This window comes from Colius striatus, chromosome 4 (assembly GCF_028858725.1).
Source record: "Colius striatus isolate bColStr4 chromosome 4, bColStr4.1.hap1, whole genome shotgun sequence".
Classification (NCBI taxonomy): Eukaryota; Metazoa; Chordata; class Aves; order Coliiformes; family Coliidae; genus Colius; species Colius striatus.
In genome coordinates this window covers 1,043,450-1,056,149 of record NC_084762.1, presented here as the reverse complement: position 1 = coordinate 1,056,149, position 12,700 = coordinate 1,043,450, and the positions used below count along the sequence as shown (strand labels likewise).

The following is a 12,700-nucleotide window of genomic DNA, read 5'->3' as shown; positions in this document are numbered from 1 at the left end:
ATTAACTAAAAGCAATTACCACTTATTGGGGAAAACCAGAAAACTAAAGGAAATCAGCAGCAAAAAATACGGCAGGACTGAACTAAAGCTATGAACCGAGAGAGTACCTTGCCGAAAGCACAGCAGACGAGGGAGGGCTGCAGGGACCGCGTCCTGTGCAGGGACACTGACACCTTGTGGGCTTCTACAGAACTGCCTTTGCAAGGGACGGAGCGAACGGCTCTGAGGTGCTGGGTCCTGAAAACGAACGCTGCTTCAGGAGGTCATTCAATACATATACCATTAAGAGCATTTGGTAAAAATCAGGCTTTATTGCTTTTATAATGAGGAATGAAAATAATTTCTTTTAAAAAAAGCAGATAAATAGCTAGTAAGAAAAACTTTCAACCCAAAAATTAATGGAGTGGAGTCCAAACAGCTCTGCAGCAGTTTCCTCTGCTCTCCCAGGATGCAGCTGTGTTTATCGCTTAAACATTAAATCGTCCAATAAAGCAACGACATAAGGGCAAAGTTATAGGAGACTGAACAAGGAATTCTGTGGGAAATAACAAAGATGACACCCATATTAAGTGTTTTTAAAAACCAGAAATGTTACTATTTAATAAACTAAGCGTGGATAGTTCTGCTGCTCCTTTCCACTCATTAACAGACTGTGCCAAATTCGTTACGTGTACTTCTTGAGAAAGCAAAGTTATACCTCCATGGAAAGCTGCAATCATACGTCCTGCTTCCCAGTACAGTAGACAAGATTTGGACCCTTCAGACTGTATCAGAGCATCTGAGTTCCTGGAAGAAATCTTCACCCACCGTAAAGCATCAACACCTCAGCCAAGACACTCAACCCTGACAGTCTACAACCAGCAAAAATCCTGTGGTCATTCTTTAAATGAGTCTGCACCTGAACGAAGTTATAAACCATTACATTTACAACTTGGAAGATGACAGATTTTCCTACCATAGTGATGTTCATGTGGCCCGCTTATTTTCTTTTACCTGAGTAACCTAAGTAAACAGATTACAAGGCAATTTAAACATATTAGCTAATACAAGGTTTACTGGACTTCTCATATATAGAGATGTACTCTGACACTATTTGCAGCTTTACAAATACATAATGAACAGGAATCTGAAAACATATTTACTGAGCAGCCATGTCTTTGATACCTGTACAGATCAACAGGCGCGGTGAGTGGAATTACGTACAGAATTCATCGCTTATCCTTTAAACAGCTTTTGTGCAACCTGGCTGTAATGTGCATTTAAAGAACTGCTGGCAGCATCACACGTCTGTAATTCACTGGTGCCAGAAATGGAGAGTACAGAGTAGGACAACAGCTCCTAAAAGAACACTGTGCTATGCAGACATCTGTACATAATTCAAACAGTGCATATTACTCAACGTCTGATGAGGAATAACAGTTAGCTGCTAGTACAGACACAGGCATTTACAGGTATTAGGTGTGTTATAGTCAGTATGGACAAATTAACTTTTCCATATATAAACATTAAAGGAAAGGACCTGAATTAGGGAGTCATGGAATAAGTAAAGATGGGAGGTTATGTAATAAATAACGAAACTTTCAGCTTGCAGAAGATGAGTAGAGTAGGAAAAAATCCTTTACAGCAGCAATGAAACCATTCAGAGGCATTGTCAAATCAAAGGTATTTCAGTTTTATTTTATAACATAGCAACTGAAAGTAAAAAACCAAAAAAGATGAACATGAAGAAAACTCAGTTTGTCTCAGATAGTCTTGTTAGAGTGCTCCTGTGTTATTGTACCTGTCAGATGCTTCCTCCTCTTTTTGTGCTCTATTCGCTCTATCACTTTTCATTACTGGTTGGTTCTTTTAACTTCAGTCCCACATCAATCCATAGACACTAAAGCCGCACAGTGCAATTTGCAGACTGGTGTGAGTGAAAAACCAGAGGGATATAAGGACTTTTACGAGGTAAGCTTGGAGTAACTTGGAGGAGAGAACTTGCGCTTCAAGTACTTGAGAATGTAAAGTGGAAGACAGCTTACAACAGTGATTGCTGACACTTTCCACAGGAAGGTCACAGTTGTGATAAAGGCAACATCTGCAAAAACAAAAAGGGAAAATAAGTCACAGCAACGTGGAAACTGGAACTTCCACAGTGCAAAGTCAAGGAAACCCTCTCAGTTGTTTGCTTACACTATTGTTCAAGACCCTGCAAAACTAAAAACAAAAAGGCAAAAGCCACAAAACAACAGAAAGAGAAAGTTCACCTTAACTGTTTTCTTCAGACAGGAACTTGAGTTCCTTTACGGTCCTTACACTGTTTCACGGCAAGACATAATTTTAGGGGAAACAGTCTCAGTTGTAAAGCAAGACTTTCCCATAACAAAAAGTTAAGCCAGGTTATATTTCCACCGGTTAGAACGATTTTTACCCACCACGTGACCAGATCCCTACCAGAAATTCCGCTATCATTCAGGACGCTTGATCCCATAATGGCATTACTTTTCTCTGAAACAGTCACAACAACCAGGCTGGATGATACTTAAAACCTTACAAGATTAAATTAGAGCCAACAGAGTGACAGTGCCACAAGCCACAAGGAAATGTTACTTTTTGCAGCAAATATGATCAAGACAAGTGACACTGTACACTTGCAGCCGAAATGTTCTGACCATACGTGCAAAGGTCAGGTCACACTTAATTATCAGGGAAAGACCCCAGGTAACTTGAAGAATTGTGGGGGTTTTGCTTTTCTCCATTATTTACAAGGGTATATGTTAAATAATGTACTAGTCTAATGAATTTTTTAAGACTTAAACAACTTTGAGAAAAGTTAAACTTTACCTACCTAAGAAAGCTCCAAAAGACACTCTGCCTATACCTGTGTCACAAAAAGGGAGAAGGAAAATGAAAGGGAAAATACGAGCAAATGCAAGCAGGTTAGCTACACAAAAAGGGAATGACAGACAGCTTAGTAAAGTAAATGCACAACCCTAGTGCTGAAAGCAGAACTGTGAGACTCTTACAAACTCCCGCGTAACATTTCATTCTGCTATGAGAAGTGACAGCTGAAGAAGGGCAAATCCTTACTCATCACCTCCTACAAAACAGAGACAGAAGGAGCTGGATGCCACTGTTTTTGAGGTACAACCAAAACCGTTCTATACGTTTCTGTAAGAGTTACATTTGTAAAACCACACTCAGAGCTGGTTTTACCAGAGGCTAATTTGATATCAAAAGAGAAAACTATTGTTTTGATGCTGAGATCCTCAGCTGTCCAGACCTGCAGTTAAAACGTGTTTTCACCTTGTGAACGAAGAACAATCAGAACCTAAAGACACAGTATGGCATCCTGTAATTTAAAGCAAAGCAAGCTTAACATAAGCCTAACACAGTGATGAAGCGGTGATTCTTATGTAAACTATTTATCTTAATAGCCTTCTGCCTTCCCCCTGTCGCAATACCTGGCTTTTTTAAGCTAGTGGGTTAGATTTAATGAGGCCACTTGGTCTGGCACACAATTCACCAACTCAGTGAAAGACTGACTTTTTAAAAACTGTCTCCATGTCAGTAGTGCAAACCTCAAAGCCAATTTAAGGTACACAGTTTGCAACTGTCAAGATCAGATCAAGGGTGGGAAAACTAAGCATGGTCTGAATATAGCTTATTGTGTAGATAAATCATACTAATGAGATGAAAGATTGTCAAGCTCTAGGAGAAAAGGCTAAAGAAAATATTTTAACCCACCATTAATGGAGCCTAATTACAACCAGGTCACATTTCTTATGGAGAGCAGTGTACTTCACACAGCATAACGTCACCCTTTTTAAATTAAGCATAAGAAATAAGTACTGAAAACATAAAGCATAGTCCTGTGATAAAACACCACTTCTATTACTTACCAAAGTATTCATTTAGAAATGCAAGAGAGGCCACATAGCAGCCAAGACTGAGGAATTCAGCCACCACCATTAACCAGTGCCACGTTCGTATGGTCAGTGCCACCATCAAGAGCTCAGTCAGGATGAGGGCAGTGAAGGAAATGGCAACGACATGTACAAACTCAGATTCAAAAAGCAGCAGGGCTCCATACATCAGAATACCACCTGGGAAAGGCACAGAAAGGCAAACACACCGTTTTGGCTGCTTGTTATGAAAACCTGCCCACAAGATCTGCTCTAACGAGGTACCAACGCTGATCTCTCTAACAGAACAGAAGTGGTATTTACTGTACTTGGTGCATGCCACACAAACCACCCCAAACAAAGCTCCCAAGAAAGAAAACTATTAGAAAATTAAACACCTTTTAGCTGGGTTTATCTGATGAACTGTTAATTAACCTCATTTTGTCAAGTGCTACGAATAAATGAGATATTGCTGGCAGTGTAATTACTTCTAACTGATTACATAACTCAGAATTCTTCAGCGGCGCTTCTGCCGTTCCATGCCAGGGAACTCCTGTGCAAACACACACAACGCGATAAGCGCTCACTGCCATTTCCCTGGATTAGCATTTAATTGAAGCCACGTCCTTTTTTAGGCGACGTGCACCACCAGCAGCACGAGCCCACGGTGTGCTCTGGAGCAGGCCTGGCACACTGCAGGGCTATCGATTCACCAGACAAACAAAGCAATATATGTAACTGCTGATGAAACGTTAAGCTCTGGGAATTCAACCTGCAGCTGAAGAACAATATTGGTAATAGCAGGCAAAAAAATTCTCAGTTCAGTAAAATTAAGACTCTCTCCTACCTTGGTAAATACTGATTAAAACCCAGATGAGGAAGGTCTTAAATGACAAAGATCTTCCCTAAGGGAAACAAGTGAGAGGACAGTTCAACACAACTCAAAAAAACAAACCCCATCTATTAATTTAACAGATTTTTAATAGTGAAATCACCAAACAAACAATTTAACAAGTACAATAAGCAGTCTTTCATTTATTTGAAATGGCTGATCACTAGGCAGACATTTCACAAGCAGAATAAGCAGTCTCTAAAGTGACACAGGCTGAAAAGCTGCTACTTGATTTGGTGGTTCTTCATTGCACACTTGTACTCCTCAGCTTCTACACATGCTTTTTTTTTTCTTCTAAAGAGAATTATTTGTGTTCTACTTATTCAATAGTCACAGAGGTGCAACTTAAGCTGGGAAAGCCTCTTTGGCACCTCCAACAACTGTCATTTAGGCCTAACCAAAAAACTTAGCCTGCAGTCATCTACCCACCCGGGGCAGTTCCCGAGCCTGTTTAACGTCTGTCTTTGGAAATAAGATGCTTCTGTGTTCCAACAACAAGGTTCCACAGGCAAGCTTACAGATGCCTTTAGCAGGGGTAAGGCCATGCTTTTTGAGATTAATCATAGGCTGAAGTCTCATCAAGAAACTTTAAAGATTCTGAAGTGTAGAAAGAGAACCAAGAAGAACACTTGGTCTCCAAGACTAACATAGCTAACAGCTAATTTAGTGCAAGTAAAAGGACAAAGGCTCTGAAAAGTTTGGACTCTCTAACTACAGTCTTGCCTCTGAACTTTTAGGCACATCTTCAAAGAGTCTACTGTCTCTAAAAAACTATCCGCTTCTGTCCTGGACCATAACTTTTCTGGCTGATAGTTTAAGATGGAGTAGAGGTACTTTTCAAAATAGAACCTTTGAGATTTGTTTTACTTTCATTGTTTGCAGGTAGGTGCCAACACACAGAGAGCCCTACCTACAGATGATTCAGTTAAGATGTATCAGTTGTCAATACCTGTTATGTAAAGAAAGTCAGCTCTTGGAGAGGTTAGTAGTCATTTCTAGGAGTTAGGGGAAGAAAGTAATTCTTTAGGGTAGTCTACCAGTTAAAAAGGAAATTGGAGGGCCAGACTGAAAGCAACTTGTACTTTGGATTATTTTGACACCACACAAAGTCTGCATTACATTAGCTGTGCACCTGTCTTGCAGGGAATATTTTAAGGGGACGATTGCAAGAATCCCCAGTTTGCAGAGGGGAGAATTCAGTGTTTGCTCCGTACCTTTGTGAGATCCTTATAAAGTTCTGGATATAGCAACGCCATTTCTGGCTTCACATCCTGATCCAATACTAGAGAGAAGACTGGAAACATGGTATATATGGTTGCATACCTAAGTGAAAGGAAAACACAGAAACGGACACTTTGGCATGGTAAGATTTTAAGCTGATCTGCTGAGTTCCATTACTCTTTTTATGCAAGTAGAATTAAACTGGCGGCTCTCCCCAGTACTGAGGCAGCTCACCAGGACAGCTGTACACATGCAATCTGCTCCTGTGCTCCTGCTGACAGTCCTGAGAAGGTACAGAGCTGTGGTTCAGAAACAGTAGATACATTTCTTTCCCAGATATACACCCATCACCCAAGCTTGTTGTCTTTCTCCATACTCCCTGTGCACTTGCACTTGGGTCAAGCAGCTTGAAGGCCTGACATTTCAATTCATTCACAGGCTATGGCATGAAAATGGAAGAAAACCCAGGCACTGTATTCCAGCCATCATGGTGTAGGTGGGTGGATGAACGGAAGCCTGAACAGCCCTACAAGTGGTTATGTACTTCAGCACACATAGGCCAGATGTGTACTGTAGTAGCTACCTGCATACAATTCAGCACAACTGTTTACAATTTGTAGAGACCTAGTGCTTGCCTCTGCAGAATCTGGTGCTTCATTTGTTACTATAACCTGTTATTGTTTACAAGGAGCGTAACAAGGAGCTCCTCAGACACCAGGGGCAGAGAGCAGGCACAAACACCAATGTGTGCATATCTCACATTGCTGGTAATGAGGCTTCCCCTCTCACACAGTGCACATTCAACCTAGTTTGGCTTTTCTTTGCAGGGTCCTTCCAGGTGTTGGTAGCATACCAATGACAAATGTGTGAAAACACAGCAGACATCAGCCACGTGCCTGAGCTACCAAGCCAGCCTGCTACATTTATCACCACATATTGTTAACTGTTGGTTTTGACTTACCCTACCATTAGGAATCCTTGGTACAAGGGAACAGATGCAAAATAGAAGACTGATGAAAATACAGCCTAGAAAAGGCAGATAATGACATATATTTAATGAAACCCTGTACATTAAACATTGTGATAGAGAAAACTGTAAACAACACTGACTAGGGTTCTGTGACATTTCAAAGACAATACATAGAGGTTCTAACTACTCAGAAAACAAAGTTTTAGGTACCTGCATAGTTGAAATAATAAGGCCTCTGTGCATGACAAATTGACCCAGTGCTGCTGATCTTTTGTAACTATTTCGGCCGTGTACCATCAGCAGCCTACCTATGTGTTTAAACTGTGTGATAGAGAAGTCAGCTGCTAGGGAAGCCTGTTTTCCCTCCTAGAACAAAAGAGAAACATTCCAAAATGAAACCCAGTGTCAAAGACGTGCTTCAAATTTCAAAACTCTAAGTGAGAATACATTTTAAAAGTTAAGTTTGCTCCTGCTTCAGAAATCAACCCTGCCACAAGACACAAAGCACTATTTGTTGTGCACATTCTAAGATGCAGTGGCTGTTAAGAGTAAGTTCAATCACCCATCTTGCTTCTTTCAGGTAAATGCTACACGGAAATAATGAGTGATTTCCACTTTTTTCACTTTTAGCATTTAAAAAGACAAAGCAGAGAACACAGATGCACAGAAAGTATTAGTTCAAAGACTAAGCATTTTTATCATCTTACTGAATACTTCAATTAGAAATTACCAATTCATTACTGTTTAAAGTTTCCAGTCTCTACAGTATACTGCTACGTGCACAGATTTGACAACGAAACTGTTGGCATTACCTTGCCTTCAATTCCAATTCCACAGTCTGCAGCTTGGATCATGCTGACATCATTTCCTCCATCACCTGGAAAATGTCACTGCAATATTCAGCTCTTCAGAGGTTTTACCCTGCTGCCCTTATAGCATTTTAGAAACCTCTTATATACTTTTAAATCCTTACAATTAATCTATGGATTATGATTGATTATTTCAGCAATCAAGGCTTTTCCCTGTGGAATAAAGAAGACAACCACACCTTCCTCACGGAATGGCATCTCCTGCTTCAGCTACATACCACCCAGCTGTTGAGAAGTCTCCTTGGCTTTGTTCCGGCTATTTCTCAGTGGTGCCATCTACTGCCTAAGTCTAGCACAGCTCTTAGCTCCCGCAAAGGAAGACGGTGGGTGCCACAGTTACCTATTGCACACGTGCGTTTCCCGGTGTGGTGCTGTAACAGCTTCACAATGTGGGCTTTTTGGGTGGGGGAGCAGCGGCAGCACACGACAGCGGGGCACTGACAGGCCAGCTCTACAAACTCATGCTCGTAATACTTGAGACAAACCTATGGGGAGAGAGACACATTTAGTACCGATTAAATGCTACTACACGCAAACACACACTGCAAGTCATTCTTTGATGAAGTTTTGCCTGCACAACATCCATCTGGGGGGAAAACTGCCCCATTCTCCTTAATGTGGTTTTATTATTTCAAACTGACATTCTCTTTCATTTAGAGAGCCAACATGCTTTGGGGCTAAGAGACAATACCAAAGCATGCCAGACAAATTCCACTCTGTTACCACAGAGGAGACCCAAGAACCAGTAACATTTGCCCATCTAGGATATGTATCCTGTAATTATCACTCAGTGAAAAACAAAAGCGTCTCTGAGGACAACTTAAAAGTTTGGGCAAATATTGGGAAAAAAGTGTAAGAGTACGAAGATGATCATACTTCACTATTTAAACATAAGCATACAGATAAATGTAATTTGACAGAAAACACGTCCTTACCTCAAGGGAGTCCCCAGATATCACCAAGGCACAGTCATGCTTCCTTCTAAAGGCATTTAGTTCTAAGTGAGCCTCCCCTCGAGTGGTAACCTTCAATAAAAAACATTCACTTCAGAGATTTTGTTATATTCCCCCCCACAAATAAACCTGCCTCAATAAATCAGATTTTGAGAACTCATAACTGGGAGGCCTGGGTTCTTCAGTGTTTCATCCCAGTGCAAGCCCAACACCCGTGGGATGGGACTACAAGCCCCCAAATCTTATGGAGAGAAAAAGTAATCCTCAAACGAGAAAAATCTATGTAGCCAGCTTAAATGATTCCTCATCAAAGCAGATCACAGCTAAAAAAGTTACCGAGTTAATGATGTTAAAGCATCTGAAATTCAAGCTGTCCTGAGTCTCTCATCTTGGCAGGGCTAGGCCAAAAAATAATTGACAAAAAACCTAAGCAAACTTTGAAACTGGTATTCATTAACCAGTAAAATATGTTCTTAGAATAATGCAAGAGAGCCATGATAACAGTTCCTTCAGTTTGAGTAAGCAGACACAGATTTCAAAAGGCACATACAAAGGCTCACTAGGACTAATCCCTTTGGATCTTGCAAGAGTATGCAAGCAGGATCAAGTGGCAGAGCACAAGAGAACTACATCATGGATTTTTTGTGTTTACATAACTATTGTTTCAGAAAGCCTCTGCTGAAATGCAAAAATCAGTCAAATGTTCCTGAATGGATCTTGGAAGGTTTTGAGCTAGAACACAGAGCACGAAAAATTTCAATGGTAAACAAATTTTGGGGTTTTTTTCCCCCCTGATAAAAGATCAATGGATTTTAGAGCTATCATCCAAGCACAGAACGAATCACAAGCTCTGATTACACTTCTAATTTTGGCTCTGTCAGCACTTTGAGTCAGTACCTTTTCAAAAATAGGAGTTTTAATGACACCAAACATGAAGTTTAGTGTTTGGCCCACCGCTGCCCAAATCGGACACAGCCCAAAGACCTTTCTCTCTCCAGATGGGCCCTACTACACAATAACAAGCACCTGCAAGCAGAAAAACCCATACACATGCCCCAATTCAGATTTCTTTTCCTCCTTTCCCCACAATTAAACATGTAAAGAGAAAGCTCCTTGACTGTGAGGAACTCTGGACCGCAATGGCCCCCCATCACCCTTCTGCATCACAGAGATGAGATGTCAGCACGTGGGGCATGCTGATGAGCAGTGATTGCTCTCTCTGTTCTACCTTTCACTTAAGAGTTGTTTGTTTGTTTGTTTTTAATTTGCAAATAGCTCTGCAACACTATATCAGTTAATTTCATTTCAGAATGAAGCAGCTGAGGCTTCTAAGAATAAATAGAAAGTGTTAAAAGCAAAATGTGCTTTTTTTGGGAAGCCAAAGAAATCAGTAATTTTTTTCTTTACTAATTAATAAGTAAAAGTATGAGTGTGCTTGGCATATCCTTACATTAATCCAGTAGTTATTTCTTTGCAATGAATACAGCCACAGAAATAATTCTGTATAAAGCTACTTTCTAACTGATTTAAAACTTTGTGTCTTCTAAGCACACAGCTTTATGCTGATCCCTTATTACCAGTCGAGGTAATGAAAATAAAAATCTGACTCAACTAAATAGATTTTGTTCAGGAAGACTTAATTTGTGGTGTTACAACACGGAAAGGTCAACAAAAATTGATCTGAAGTTTTATCAGAAGCATTAATAATTTAATTGCAAATAGTAGTCTGCAGGGCCCAATTTGCCATTCTGATGCTTCAGAAGAAGCTACATTTACATGTAAATTATATTCATATAATTATTTCTGTAGGTGCAAGTGGTTCATTTAGAACAAACAGAGACATATTATGTCTGATCACATAGCATCCATCAACGCCTGGAAAATCCATTGTTGTTTGGCTTCGGTTGAGGTGATGCTATGCAAATATAACCAAAGTGTATAGAAAAACATACTTGGGTTACCTTTCTAACAATTACCTTCAACAGCCTCATAACAAGACACAAATATCTGCCATGGTATACAAAAAATTGAGTTTCTGTCATACTGAGTTGAGCTGCATCTATACAGAGGACATTGTCAGCACAGTTTAATTCAACATCAGTTCTGCTTGCGTCTAACAGAGTTCCATCAAATCGCTTGAACAAGCGAGAACCTCAGTTGGATGGCCTAAATTCCTGGGCCCTCTTCCTTCTGGCTCAGCACCTCGCACAGACCCCTCTCCATCATTATTCAGAGGCACCTTACTATGCCCATGGTGTTAAGTGAAGAATGTAAAACACACGTCAGGCCTGAGTCACGCCAATGTTTCTGTAGTGAATCAATACATCTAGAAACAAGCACCCCCAAACAGAAGCACCGCTCTGTAATTCTACATCCTTGAGTAACAACCTAAGCACTACTCTCCTGACCATTATTATGACAGTACAACAAGCAGCTAATTACTAATCAAATAAAACAACATTGTTATTAGCCATCCCTTGATGAACCAGCAAAAAAGTCAGAACTGTACTTACAGGTCTGAAAATGTGAATATCTTGAGACCTGGACACTAAGTGGGAACTTTTGGCAATGCAAGTTGCTGTCTCCAGCTTGTCTCCTGTTAACATCCATATCTGCAAAATAATGTCAGAGCTTACTCCACCAGACATCTGTGTCTGTTCTCTCAGTCTCAATGACGTTCCTCTCTGCTACATCTTGGGATTAGATTGCCATAGAAAATATACCGTTATGTTCATTTTTACCTAAAATTGACACACAGTTTTTCCTGCAGTAACACAGAAAGCAGGAAAGAACTGTCTTTACTTCAGGCAGCTCCAGTCCCCCTCCCCTCTCCCAAAGGACAATGTCTCAGGTTATGTGAAGACAAGGTGAAACTCTGGGGAAATCCACTGTCACAGCTGAATAGCAGGGAAAGCAAAAAAGCCTTGCTCTGGTTAAAACCTTGATCAAAAGAGTGAAGATACAGACAATTGCAAGAGGGACTTTTTACAAGGGCTCCAAATTGACAGAGGAGACACTGACACAAGACCTGAGGCAGCTCTTTGTGAGGGTGCTGAGGCCCTGGCACAGGCTGCCCTGAGAGGCTGTGGCTGCCCCACCCCTGGAAGCATCCAAGGGCAGGTTGGATGGGGCTGGGAGTAAGCTGGGCTGGTGGAAGGTGTCCCTGTCAGAAAAATGATGTGACCCAACAGCCTGTGACCTTGGTGAGGACCTATCAGAAGGCAGTAAGACAGTGTATCCTGGAGGAAGAGGAACAGTCTCAGGGCTCCAAAGAGATTGTGCCCACTGCCCAAGCAGCACTAGGGTGAAGGCATCTTGACACCCCAAAGGCAGTTCTGAATTCTCAATCTAACAAGTCACCTTTTGATCTTTGCTGAGACATCTCCTGAGTGTCGAGCCTGAAAACACTGTTACCATTCAAACCTTGTGGCAAACTCCTGCAGTGTTGGCCCGGACAGTTTACTGCAGACACTCAGGGGATATATGATGGGGAGTCATATACATTTATCCCTTGACAGTTCTCCTACAGGAGTAAGCCTAAGAAAATCTGGTTGACAAGTGAACTTCACACACAGTGTCTTGTTTGCTTCTGCCACCTTGTGCCAAGAATGTGCTTAGGACTTGGCACATTTCTTGCTTTGAATGAACCCGAATACTGACAGATATAATGCATGCTAATAAATGACAGCCTGTGATGTCAGCAGTATGCATTTTGTACCTTTATTCCAGCATTTCTCAGCATCTCTAGAGTTGGTCTAACATCTGCTTGCAGCTGGTCTTCCACTCCAGTGAGACACAGCAATTCCATTTCTCGCTCCAAACTCTCTACAACAGCGGCAACCTTCAGGTTTCTGTCGTGTATGCTTAACTTTGCTTGGTTATATCGACTCTGCACAAACACAAACACA

At 41.1% G+C, this 12,700-nt stretch overlaps 1 protein-coding gene across 4 annotated transcripts in view; it reads right to left on the bottom strand.

The window, feature by feature from the left end:
* Window positions 1-313: 313 nt before the first annotated feature.
* The window catches only part of ATP9B (ATPase phospholipid transporting 9B (putative)), a 121,728-nt gene continuing 109,341 nt past the window's right edge, over window positions 314-12,700 (bottom strand). For 2 of the 4 annotated variants that reach the window (XM_061994719.1, XM_061994722.1), the window contains 12 exons: window positions 12,511-12,681; window positions 11,306-11,404; window positions 8,775-8,864; window positions 8,180-8,324; window positions 7,783-7,847; window positions 7,181-7,336; window positions 6,962-7,026; window positions 5,994-6,102; window positions 4,735-4,792; window positions 3,885-4,088; window positions 2,831-2,863; window positions 314-2,080 (listed from right to left, as the gene is read on the bottom strand). In XM_061994719.1, coding sequence (XP_061850703.1) covers window positions 1,944-2,080; window positions 2,831-2,863; window positions 3,885-4,088; window positions 4,735-4,792; window positions 5,994-6,102; window positions 6,962-7,026; window positions 7,181-7,336; window positions 7,783-7,847; window positions 8,180-8,324; window positions 8,775-8,864; window positions 11,306-11,404; window positions 12,511-12,681 — 1,332 coding nt within the window. In that variant the 3' untranslated portion in view covers window positions 314-1,943. Of the gene's footprint in view, window positions 2,081-2,830; window positions 2,864-3,884; window positions 4,089-4,734; window positions 4,793-5,993; window positions 6,103-6,961; window positions 7,027-7,180; window positions 7,337-7,782; window positions 7,848-8,179; window positions 8,325-8,774; window positions 8,865-11,305; window positions 11,405-12,510; window positions 12,682-12,700 lie in introns of those variants that run through there. The other 2 variants (XM_061994720.1, XM_061994721.1) reach the window with 2 other exon arrangements.